Source organism: Cervus elaphus, chromosome 22, assembly GCF_910594005.1.
Source record: "Cervus elaphus chromosome 22, mCerEla1.1, whole genome shotgun sequence".
In the NCBI taxonomy this organism is placed as follows: Eukaryota; Metazoa; Chordata; class Mammalia; order Artiodactyla; family Cervidae; genus Cervus; species Cervus elaphus.
The window spans coordinates 27604533-27617752 of NC_057836.1; the positions used below are offsets into that span (position 1 = coordinate 27604533).

The following is a 13220-nucleotide window of genomic DNA, read 5'->3' on the forward strand; positions in this document are numbered from 1 at the left end:
AACTGCTTTATTATAAATACACTTTCTAAATTAAATCCATGCATTTCTGTTAAATAGATCTTGAATTTTACAAATTGATAAATTAAGCTCTATAATATATTGAAGAAGTGAAGTGAAAGTTGCAGTCATGTCTCGTAGATACCCCATGGACTATACAGTCCTTGGAATTCTTCAGGCCAGAATATGGACTTGATAGCCATCCCCTTCTCCAGGGGATCTTCCCAACCCAGTGATCGAACCCAGCTCTCTCACATTGCAGGCAGATTCTTTACCAGCTGAGCCACCAGGGAAGCCCAAGAATACAGGACTGGGTAGCCTATCCCTTCTCCAGTGGATCTTCCTGACCCAAGAATCGAACCAGGGTCTCCTGCATTGCAGGTGGATTCGTTACCAGCTGAGCTACCAGGTGAATATAACTATATATTTCATCTAAAAGACACATATAAAATAAAGGTAACTGAGCCCTGATGCTGGGAGGGATTGGGGGCAGGAGGAGAAGGGGACGACAGAGGATGAGGTGGCTGGATGGCATCACTGACTCGATGGACATGAGTTTGAGTAGACTCTGGAAGTTGGTGATGGACAGGGAGGCCTGGTGTGCTGTGGTTCATGGGGTCGCAAAGAGTCGGACACAACTGAGCGACTGAACTGAACTGAACTGAGCTGAGCCCTAAAGAATGGTAGTTTAAGAATTTACATAAGCAGGGTTTATTTGGCAAGGTAAACTGTACAGTAATCCACCATTAGATTATACTAATATTAGTCCGTGTATAGAGAAAAGGTTAAGTGTGAAGCAAAATGTATAAGATACAAGCAACCAAAAAGGCAAACTATATATTTGAAAACACAGTTGTGGTTCATGGTTAATTATTTCATATCTCTAAGAGAATGTTTTAGTTGCACACAAAAGGTAAATTTAATTACCATACAAATGTTTGAAACTCTCTGATATAATAAATCCCCCAGGATCACATGTCTACTAAACAGACTTCCTTCTCTTTCCAAATACATTATTGATCAGCTTGGCCATGGATTTAGATCCACTGTATCTTCTCTTTTCTTTGAGTTTGAGGTTTGTCAGGATGTCCCTGATAATTCTGATGAACATCATTTCCACCTCCAGAGATTGCTCTGCTGCAGAGAGTTCACAGAACCGGCAGCGGTTCTCCAGGGCCAGTCTGTGCCCTTCTGTCCAGCCAACCTCTCGCACATGACAGAGATCTTGCTTGTTACCCACCAGAAGCACTGCTGACTCCACAGCTCTGAAACACAGATACACAGTTCTTTGGTAAGACTGTTTCAACTCTTTTTTTATATATTAAGTAGGTTTATATAAAAAAGAATTATAGACCCCCCCAAAAAAAAGGAAAAAAATATTGTGTGCGTTATTTGTGTCTGTGTGTATTTGTAGTCGTGTGTGTGTATCCTCATTTACTCATAAAAAGGATTTTAGATTAAATGTAGTAAATGACACAGACCCAACAAAACTCTTAAAGCATAAGATTTGAAGTGGCACAAATCTATTCCTGGAACTATGGCTAAGCTTACTAACAAGACATGAGTGTGACATCATTTTCCATTTTCAGTTCTCTTATATGTTAAAAAAAAAAAAAAGGTAAAATAGTTCTCATCACTCAGAATGAAGATGTATGTAAAAAACCTAGCCCAATGCCAGGCTATAATAAAATAATAATAATAATAAAAGCATCTTTTATTGAAGATGCTTGCTAAGCATTATTTTTCATTTTCTTATCAATTGAAAGAGGACTAGCTACTGCTTCTTTACTAATTAAACAATTTAAATACAGTTTTCTTAAGGAAAAATATTATTCAGTACTCATCACTGTTTGTTCCCTGTTAATATTCATTATAACAGACTCTAAAGAAAATTTTACCATCTTGTAACTTTGTACAACTTTTCTGATTTATTTAAGAAATATATTTCTTTGTTAAGGTACTGTCTTTGGCAACTATCAATACAATTTCTGTGGTTACAGCATAACATTTCTAAAGCAGAGTTTCATTTGAAGAATAGAGTATGGCTACTAGTCCTCAAATGGCAAGAAATAGTGCCAAGATATCTACTATAGGGAAAAAATGGGAAAATGAAAAGTCTTCAACACCATCTCAAGAGATACTGTATAGAAACCACCAAAGTATGTTTTATTCACATGATGGTTTGAGCCATCAAGGAAAAAGCATTGCAAGTCTAACACTAGACTCTTGATGATACTAATAGTACCTTTTTATATAGTTCATACACTAATAGTATCTTTTTATGTAGGGCTTCCCTGGTAGCTCAGCTCGTAAAGAATTTGCCTGCCGTCTAGGAGATCCCAGTTTGATTCCTGGGTCAGGAAGATCCACTGTGTGAGGCAAGCAGAAGTAATGCAACTTAGATTAGGAGTAGGCCTTCCTACTATCAGGTAGCTTTCGCTTAACAATGACCACTGTTTGCCAAATAGGACCAATTAGCTTTCACCGATGTTTGCCAATTAGGAAATTAGGAACGGGGCGGAAACCCCCAGGAAAGTCCCGCGCGCGAAAGTATTGACCAATGAAATTGCTTTGCAAACGTGTAACCAATCCGCTTCTCACCCTATAAATTTGTGTAACAGCTTGGGCTCCGGGCTCTCTGACTGGCACCACTGCGTTGGTTGCGGGCGGAGAGTCCTGGCTCGAGTCAGTAATAAACTTCCCTTCCTGCGAGTTGCATTGTCTTGGAAGCCTTCTCTTTTCCCGCTCGGGGATTCGGACATCAGGCATAACACACTGGAGAAGGGATAGGCTACTCTACTCCACTCCAGTATTCTTGGGCTGGTGGCTCAGACAGTAAAGAATCTGCCTGCAATGCGGGAAACCTAAGTTCGATCCCTGGGTTGGGAAGATCCTCTGGAGAAGGGAATGACTACCCACTCTAGTATTCTGGCTTGGAGAATTCCATGGACAGAGGAGCTTGGCAGGCTACAATCCATGGGGTAGCAAAGAGTTGGACACGATGGAGCGACTTTCACACATATAGTAAATAAATGAAATATTTTGATGGATAAGTCACAAATATCAGATAAAATTTTATAAAGCAATGCCATATTTTCTTTCTATCCATAGATAAGAGATTTGGAAATAGACTCTACTTAAAAATTGAAAACTGGAAATATCCAAGAATTATTTGATCAACACATTAAGAAGATTGTCTGAAAATGTCAAATAGAGGGATTTTTTAAATATACATTTTTTAATTCTTCTTGAGCGATTCTTTTGATATGGAAGAATAGCAAAGTAATTTTAATTACTTACCCTTACCAAAATTATGGTGCTTAAACATAAAGTATCTAACACTTGAAACAATGGAGTTCCCTCAAAATCAGTAATATTATAGAAAATCAGAGCTCTGAGGTTTCTTACTAAAATCACATTTTTTTTCTTACCATGTTTCCATCAGTTCTATAATCAGAAAAAAAAGGTCTAGAAATTAAAGGGTTTACCCAAGGTCAATCAGATATAAACAAGAATTTACATCAAATGACTCCAAGGGAACACACCTTATCAATTATTATCTGATTATTTCTTGATAATGGGCATTTAAAAGAGATATTAAAATCACAGACATCAATTATCAGGAATGATATTGTGCTTCTTTGCTTCCCAGATTAGCATGGTATTAGAGAAGGGCAAATCTGGTTAAGAAACAAAGAATCCCTTACACCAGCATTTTGAACAAAAATAACTATTTTAAAGGGAAAGGATAAAACAACTTAAAAAAAAAAAGAAAACTAAAAATGGGAAATTCATAGGTTTAAACATATATCTACTAATGAAAAAATAGTCTAAGGCATAATGATTTGTGTCAAGACATTAACAATAGGGCATTGTAGATTGGCTCTTTATTTTAGGAGGTGAAATGGAGAAAAATGTAGTCTCATACTTAGAATTTGTAATGGTTAGATTATTCAGTCTATTTTGCTTTGATAGACTGAAAAACCCAATGAGTAGGAATTGAATGCCAAATGTAATATATTTGGATTTATTTAGTATCCTTAACATTTTTGTGGGAATGAAAAAGAAAGGTGGAAAGGGAACTATCTTGTGTACAAAGGACTATTATTTTGCAAGCGAGTGTCATGTTAACAATAGAAGCTGTCTTGTAAAACAGTCATTTATTCGGGGCAAGTAACTGTTGATGTCGTTCAGGATATAAAGTATTCTCATCTTATTCCTTTTACTATACGTGTAACTCCTGTGGAATGGAAGGTGGCTTGTTCAGGGCTGTTAAATTTTGTAATTGGAAGTCTGTATTAAACTCTTCCTAATGATGCTTACAGCTCTATGATGATTTACTAAAAAGGAAGTAGAGAGGAATGAAAAATACCTCACCTTTTACAATGACTTGTCTGTGGCTCCCGAATTCTGTAGATTAATGCTTTTGCAAATGCAAAGGAAGACCTGTCACTGATGTCATACACAATAACAAACCCGTCTGCCCAATGCAGCTCACTTGTGAGGGAAAATTTTGCTTTCTGTGGCTGAAAATAAATCAAGCACATTGAAAGTGGTAGGATTGGATCCCTGTATTTTACACCACAGACAGTTAATTAATGGAGACCCATTTTACCTGGAAGAGAATTCAGTAAGGCAAATACTGGTATTTTCTAAAATGTAGTTTCTTTGTATCATTCTTTTTCTTTTATCAAAAGTGATCAAAATTTAAAAAAAAAAGAACTGTAATAAAGTTATATCTATTTCATTTGATAACTTTTTTCTCTTAAAAAAAACTTCTCTTTTTCTGAAAATTTGATGAGCCCTAATAATTGCCTTTTACATCAATATCCACACACATTTTGAAAGGAGACAGTATCTTCTATATTAGTGAACACAATATGTATTAATTTTTTGGTACCAGATTTAAATCAGTAAAGCAACAATAGTGATTAAGGTTTAGCAAAAAAGATTTGAAGGATGTTTGCCATACCCAACAAAATATATCCCATAGAGGTGTTCTGAAATCTTGAGCAGCTGGCCACTCTTCTCTTACTTATATAGTTATATTTAAACTTTTTGTGTTTGAATAAAAGGGTTTGTACTCAAAATCCTTCTTACTTTGGTTTTACCGACAGTGGTTTAGTTATCAACAAATGCAACTTAGCAAACATATAAACTGAATTAATAAGCCATTAAACTATTAGCATTTGACAGCTACATTGTGACCTGATAAAAATATATTATGAAAGCATAATAATATTGCTATTTTAAAGATATCTGTAACATGATAATGGTGTCATAACTTTATAGAGAAGCTAGATAATATAACACTAAAGTAATTTCTTAAATTTTTAATATTTAAAATTGAGAAGTAACTTCAATATTAAGGCTAGCAACTGCACACTTAGCCTTATCCTATCTTCTTCAAATCATGATTGAAAACATAAAAGTATTGTTTTACTTACCTGAGAACAAGGGTCATATATTTCCAGATTCAACTGCTTCCCTTCCAAAAACAAATGCTTGTTATAGATAGATTCTGCAAAATATTCATATACTCATTATCAGTATGGAAATACTCCAGAATTTTAAAACATGGATTTATATTTAGATCAGCCAAATATTAATACAGCCCTATAAATTCAACCAGTCATATTTTAGTTTGAGTGGCTTTTCTTTATTGATAGTGGTCAAAAAAACTATGTATTTTCTATAGTTGCTTATATATATATTTCTTAAAAATGAACTTCACCACTCTACCTATTCACTGACAAGGTTTTGTGCCTGTATATTAGTCTGTTCATTACTATAGCCTCTAGAAGAGTATCTGCCACATGACAGGTGTTCAATAAATATTTCTTGAATGAATGAAAGACTTCATTTCTGTAACTGTCCCTCCAGTGTTTTCACACAAGACCTACTTCTCTCCAGAATTGCATACTGACACAATTGCAAACTGATACATGACCCATTCTGGCAAACACTCCATAACCCACAGTAGAAAGATGTAGCTGACATTTGGGAAAGCTGGCTTCAGGGAGTTAGGGATGACATTTATTTTGTATAATTCAATTAATTTATTTATTTTTGGCTGTGCTGGGTCTTCGTTGCTGTGGGAGCTTTTCTCTAGTTGCAGTGCATGGGCTTTTCATTGCAGTCGTTTCTCTTGGGAAGCACAGGCTTTAGGGTGCTCAGACTTCAGTAATTGCAGCATGTGGCCTCAGTAGTTGTGGCTCCCAGGTTCTAGAGCACAGGTTCAACAGTTGTGAAACATGGACTTAGTTGTTCTGCAGCATGTGCGATCTTCCTGGACCAGGGACTGAACCTGTGTCTCCTGCATCGGGAGGTGGATACTTTACCACTGAGCCACCAGGGAAACCCAGGGGTAAATTCTGAGATCCTTCTAGGCTATGCGGAATGAAATTTGTTACTGTTTCATTAAATCTTAAAATATGTTTTCAGATAGTTTATTCTAAACTGTATAAGCTTACTACCGTGAGCTATCAGTGGTAAAGAATCTGCCTGCAATGCAGGAGACATGGACGCAGGTTTGCTCCCTGGGTGGGGAAGATCCCCTGGAGGAGGAAACAGCAACACACTCCAGTATTCTTTCCTGGAGAATCCCATGGACAGAGGAACCTGGTGGGCTACAATCCATGGGTTGCAAAGGAGTCAGACATGACTGGGAGATTAAACAACAGCAACAACCATGAGCTATGCAATTTCCTCCTGAGACATTTTAAAATACCTACTCTCAATACTCAAAAACTGCCAGCAGGGGTCACCAGCTCTTAACATTTTAGAATTTAATTATTTCCCCTTGTAGCCTTCACTTACACATAGGGTCATTTTTTGGCTAATTAATCTTCTTGCTGTGGACCTTTAACTCACTTGATTGTCTTTATAAATGACTCCAGGTCTTATTTTTCAACAGAGGTGTAATCGCCAGAAATATGCATACTTCATTTGCTTATATAACTATGTTGTATTAAAGATTAAGGTGACATTTAATTTTGTTGTTGCTATTAATTGTTCTTTGTAAGTGTGTATTGTTTTATAGTTTTGGAACACTTTCTCATGCCTTACTCTTAGTTTGTGTGTTATCTGGCCCTTTATGACTGAGGTTGTTGACCTGAGAAATGCGACAATAAGAATTTCTCTTTCTATATATTTTTTCTTTCTATAATCAGTTTTCAAGAGCTTGCCCTAAAACACTCACAGTGTCGTATGAACCAAAATACTATGTTGACTACATGCAGGTGACAACACAATGCAATACTTCAAGATTGTTTTCTAAAATACTCTATTAATGCTACCTCCTAAATGAATGCTAAAGGTTTTTGTTGTTGTTTATTTCTCATGAAAAACACTTGCAATCTTAACTTCTTACTCTAAGTATTACTGAATGAAAAAATAATAATTTCCCTTTCTCTCAATTCTATTTCTTAAAATCTTCATTCCTGTTAAAAAAACAAAAAACCTTTCCCCACCATACTTTTAATCAGGTAAGATATTAGTAGCATTATATAGATTAATTGTTGAGCCAAAAATATATTCAAACTTCTGGCAAAATTCCCCACTTTTTATTAATTATCCACTGTGGCATTTCCCATATGTCATGCTAATTTTAATAAAAATAACAAAATTATAGTAGAGTTAGTGAAATGATCCTAAGATTATATCAAGGTGCCCTGGCACCTGTTTTAGAATTTCACTGAAATTTACATAAGCAACCTACATAATTATGATATGCTCTTTAATCAAAGCATAATTTTCCTGTTATTTTCACATGGTCTTGTGAAAATAAGTATTTATTAAATAAATGCCTTAAATAAAAATAAGGATTTATTTTGTTGTTACTTGTGCTTTGATAATTAATTTGTCCTTATCTCTCAGCAGATGTTGCTTTAATTTTAAAATTGCTTCACAGTTTAACAAAACCCCTGCACTCACATGCTCTGCAGTGGTTGGTGCAGATGGGTGGGTCCCAGGTTCAAGGTTTTTCTAGTTCTAGACTGAAACCAGCTGGATTTCTAATGTACCTCAGTTAACATAAAACTGGATAAATTCTATCATGAAAGAATATTTAATTAAAATACTTATTTGGGCTTTTAAAATCAGAGTCCATGAATTAAACAAGCTGCTTAAAAGTGCAAAAATGGAAGATTCTATGAAAATGCTTCTCGATGTTAATTTGAAGAAGAAAATGGAACCCACTCCAGTATTCTTGCCTTGAAAATCCCATAGACAGAGAAGCCTGGTGACCTACATACAGTCCATGGGGTCACAGACAGTCAGATACGTCTTAGCAAATGAGCACATGTGCACTGACGTTAATTGATGATGCTGAAGTTTTAAAGTGAAAAAGTCTAAAGTAGAGACTTACCAAAATTAGAAGCATATTCTCCAATGAAGCGCTTGGTAAGAAATCTTACTATAAGGGCTGCAAAACAAAACAAGTTGAATTTAAGGTCTTACCCGTTTTAAGACACAGATAACAACTTAGCTTTCCTGGTGACTCAGGCAGGAATGAATCCGCCTGCAATGCGGGAGACCTGGGTTCAGTCCCTGGGTTGGGAAGATCCCCTGGAGGAGGAAATGGCAACTCACTCCAGTACTCTTGCCTGGAGAATCCCATGGACAGAGGAGCCTGCCGGGCTACATTCCATGGGGTCGCAAAGAGTCAGACAGGACTGAGCGACTAGGCATAGCACACATGCGCGTAAGGTTTTCTCTCTTGGCTTAAAAATTACCAAGTATTAATGAAGACCTTGAAGTTTTACTAAATTCTGGTCTAAATAATAATCAGTAAGATTAGTATCGTAAAGCCGTAAAAATTAGGAGGCTAGAAAGAAAGTGATCTTACTGTGCTGCCCACTCAATTCACTGTGTAATTCACTAAGGCAAACACACATAAGAAAACTCAGCTTTGCAACAGATTTCTTATTAAATCTGAGATGCAAGAGCTATGATATCTTTTTATTTCATCAAATGAATTGTGGCTCCAAGGTGCCACATGTTTGTAACATCGGCCAGGACAGTATCACACCTTTGCGATTGTTTAAGGAAACAGGGACTCCAAAATCCAAGAAACAGAGGATCGCCCTCTAGTGTTGTCTTATCTTACTGCAGCTCCTGGGTCTGGCCAGTCAGGATTCACTAGGCTGGGGGGCTCTATCGGCAGCATCCTCACTGCCATCACGTAACAAAGACAAACGCGTAGCTTCCAAAGTCATGGACCGTGTCGCTCAGTTCCCAGGCATTTAAAAAGCCCTGTCCCCTTCTCCCTTCAAAGTGTTTTGTCTTTCTTTTTCCTCCTCTGTAACGTGGCGTATGTATACCTATGGCTGATTCATCTTGATCTTTGGCAGAAAACAATATTCTGTAAAGCAATTAACCTTCAATTAAAAATAAATAAACTTTTAAAAGTTAAAAATAATCCACAGGTCTTCACACGTTTCTCTCCACACTTAGTCTCAGGGCAGAGGAATCTTTTCAAGACCACTGCTTGGCCACTGAGGCTTCTCAGGTGGTGCTAGCGGCAAAGAACGTGTCTGCCCATGCAGGTAGACACAAAAGATGTGGGTTCAACCCCTGGGTCAGGAAGATCCCCTGGAGGAGGGCATGGCAACCTATTCCAGAATTCTTGCCTGGAGAATTTCATGGACAGAGGAGCCAGGTGGGCTACAGTCCCTAGGGTCGCAGAGAGTCTTGACAAGACTGAAGTGACTTAGCACACATGCGTGCAGGTGTGGGGGCAGGTGTGACCGACTGAGAAGTGCATGGGGTCATGATGGAGGGATTTCCTGTTGGTCCTACTTATTTTAAACATTAGTAGAACAAGATTCAAATTAATACTTCAAATAGTTATATTCTTCAACCTATATATACAATTTATAATTATAGAGTTAATTGCATTACTTGCTTATAAAATGAAAACGCCTACCGAGAAATAATATAGTTATATCAAGTCTATAAACGTATGTTTTATATATATATTATGTCAATATATTTCCCACTCTTTATGTACTCTACACCAGAAAGAAAAAAAAATTACCAGATTTCCCTGTTCCTTCACCTCCCAAAACAGTAAGCTTCACGTCATTCATCTTGCTTTCCTCCTCTTTCTTGGTCTGTGCTGTCTTCTGGAGTTATCCTGAGTTGAGCCAAGCATGTGTTTTCCAACATCCTTTTTTATTATTGCTACTCTAATTCCCCTAAGGCCAACTCCACCCCATACTCCTACCATCCAATAATAACTTTAAAAATATTTTCAATTAGTTTTGAACATGTCTCTTGAAAAAAAATAAGTGGACTTACTATTTAGATACACAAAGATTTATTTAGCCAGTAGTTAAGAGCTTAACAGAAGCTTAGCTCCTCATATTCAACATTCATGTACCTAAAATATCTCCCTCCTCCTAGAACCTAAAAAACTGATCTTTGTTCATTAAGAAAGTTTTTAGAGGATGGGTAAACATTCCTGTAAATCTCCTGTAACTGGATTAGTTTTGCTTTTTTCTATTCATAGCTGAGGCTACATTTTCTTGGATTTCTCCTGTGAAAGACAAAATGAGATGTGCCTGTGTGCTAAGTTGCTTCACTTGTGTCCGACTCTTTTCAACCCTATAGGCTGTAGCTTTCCAGGCTCCTCTGTCCATGGGAATTTCCAGGCAAGAATACTGGAGTGGGTTGCCATGCCCTCCTCCACCGGCTCTTCCTGACCCAGGGATCAAGCTCACATATCTTATACCTCTTGCATTGGCAGGCAGATTCTTTACTACTAGTGCCACCTGGAAAGCCCTTATGTAATACTTTATAATTAGGAAAAACAAAGTTAAAAAAAAGAACATTTGGAAGTGTTGTTCTGACATAATTCACTCCTGCTATGAAATAAAAGGGTAAATCTGATATGCACAATTACCACTCACTCTGTTACCCTTTTTTTGGTCAGTGGTCCCTGCTACCCTAAGAACCCAAATTATTAATATTTTCTTCCCTTTCTTTCTCCTCATTTGTATAAGTATAAATTTGAGAGTTGAGAAAAGACTACAACAACAAAAAGAGAATGACTCAAACTTTGTGGACTACATTTTAAGACCCCGGTAAAGAAGCTTCATTTCTAGGCTGGGTCTATTGCAAAAATACATGCCTCCTAAAAATGCATTTATTTAATAAACATTGATTAATTGCCACTCTTTGTTAAATAGGTCAACAATTAAATTATTTAATAACAAATTTTCTGCCCTGTTGGAGTCGACAATCTACTAAGAGAAAAATGGAAACAGAATTATAATAAATATTATCATTGCTAAAATGGAGCTTTGATGAAGAGCTGGAGAATGTAAATCAGTAGATAGAAAAGTCTTCAAAAAGTAGGTAAAGTTTGAAACAGGAACAGGACCTATGGAGAGGAAAGAAAAAGTGATTGGAGATCAGGGAGATTGCATCTATTCCAAAAGAAGAAATAGACTCCATAAAGAAAAAAAGGCAAGATAGAATATGACAATTTGTGGGATCAACAAAGTAACAGATGAATAACTTAGATTTTTTTTCCTTTTATTACAAATTATAAAATCTTTTAAAAATAAGCCCTGTTCTCTCTTTAATCCATGCCACTCTATTAAACATAACAAGAATGATTTTTTAAATGATGTTTACCAGCTGATTTATTATACTTTAGAATTAAATGGTTTTCCTCTTTTGTGAGAAATCCTAGTCTTCCTAAGAAATTTCTGTTTGATGTATTTAGAAAGTTTAATATCTAGTGATAGGAAGGAACAACTTAAATTCATAACAAGCATGACACTGAAAATAATATATGGAGGGTTGTTATCAGCATTTTTTCATTGTAGCCTATTCTTCCCTATGTCCACTGGATCCCAAAGTATATTTAGTTAAGAAAGCAGTAGGGATTGAAATAGAGTGAAGTTATAAACCTGAGCAAAGAGAATATCAGTCAGTCAGTCAGTTCAGTCGTTCAGTCATGTCCAACTCTGCAACACCATGAACTGCCACACGCCAGGCCTCCCTGCCCATCACCAACTCCCGGAGTCCACCCAAACCCATGTCCATCGAGTTGGTGATGCCATCCAACCATCTCATCCTCTGTCAACCATCCTTCTCCTCCTGCCCTCAATCTTTCCCAGCATCAGGGTCTTTTCAAATGAGACAGCTCTTCGCATCAGGTGGCCAAAGTATTGGAGCTTCAGCTTCAACATCAGTCCTTCCAATGAACACTCAGGACTGATCTCCTTTAGGATGGACTGGTTGGATCTCCTTGCAGTCCAAGGGACTCTCGAAGAGAATATAATCACACACAAACTTTTCTAAGAAACAGAATGTATATACATATATATGTATGGATGTATATGTATATAAATTTCAGCATCACATAAAGTTTGCTAAAAATAAAATATTCTGAAAGACAGATTATTATACTACCTAGAATGTTCTCAAACCTCCCTAAAGAAACACCCATTTCCAACCAAAAAGCATTTATTACTTTATTCATTTATTTAATGAACATAAATTTATTAAAGGTCTACTATGTGCTTGGCACTATTCTCAGTACTAAAAATCTATCAATGAACAAAGTACTGACAGATTCTGGCCATAAGAGATGGACATTTAACACTCAAATAAGCAGTTAATTATATATCTGGTATTCATGAATGTTGGTGTATTTTTGTTTAGTTTTGTTTCTCTAAAGTCAGGTTAACCAGCCCTTCTCAGCTAATCTTATTTCTCTGTAGTTTCTGTTAAGAGTAGATGCATAATTTCCATCAAAAGCTCCAAATTCACGTAATGGAATAACAACAAATACCCAAGGAGAGACAGTATCTTTGTTCTACATTATCCTGTTCCAGATCTTGAAAAGATGAAATAGTTCCCAACTCATTTCTGTGTCTTGTTGCTGTGTGTACTCAGTTGTGTCTGACTCTTTGTGACCCCTTGGACTGTAGCCCACCAGGCTCCTCTGTCCATGAGATTTTTCAGGCAAGAATACAGGAGTGGGTTGCCATTTTCTCCTCCAGGGGAATCTCTCCAACCCAGGGACTGAACCTGCATCTCTCACATCTCCTGCATTGCAGGAATATTCTTTATTTGCTGAGCCACCAGGGAAGTCCATTTCTGTGTCTATCATAACCTAAACCAGACACAAATGGTATACACAGACACACAAAGAACAAAGAAATAACCAGTGTCACTTATGAATACAGACCCCAGGTCCTAAGTGT

The 13220-nt window shown here is 36.8% G+C and overlaps 1 protein-coding gene across 1 annotated transcript; it reads right to left on the bottom strand.

Moving 5' to 3' along the window:
- Nucleotides 1–283: 283 nt before the first annotated feature.
- On the bottom strand, nt 284–10165 carry RERGL (RERG like). Its single transcript, XM_043882542.1, has 5 exons — nt 10037–10165; nt 8366–8422; nt 5445–5518; nt 4375–4523; nt 284–1262 (listed from the first exon to the last, which is right to left on the bottom strand). Exons 1-5 carry the CDS (start codon nt 10086–10088, stop codon nt 980–982), a joined length of 615 nt encoding a protein of 204 aa, XP_043738477.1. The 5' UTR covers nt 10089–10165; the 3' UTR covers nt 284–979.
- Nucleotides 10166–13220: the final 3055 nt, after the last annotated feature.

Bases quoted from the DNA above. Each gene is read 5' to 3' on its own strand.
- RERGL (XM_043882542.1), bottom strand. From the start codon at position 10,088: ATGAATGACGTGAAGCTTACTGTTTTGGGAGGTGAAGGAACAGGGAAA. The intron at 4,524-5,444 runs GTAAGTAAAACA...ATTTATTTTCAG, and splicing joins TATATGACCCTTGTTCTCAG to CCACAGAAAGCAAAATTTTC. The intron at 1,263-4,374 runs GTGAGGTATTTT...TCTGTGTTTCAG, and splicing joins CAGACAAGTCATTGTAAAAG to AGCTGTGGAGTCAGCAGTGC.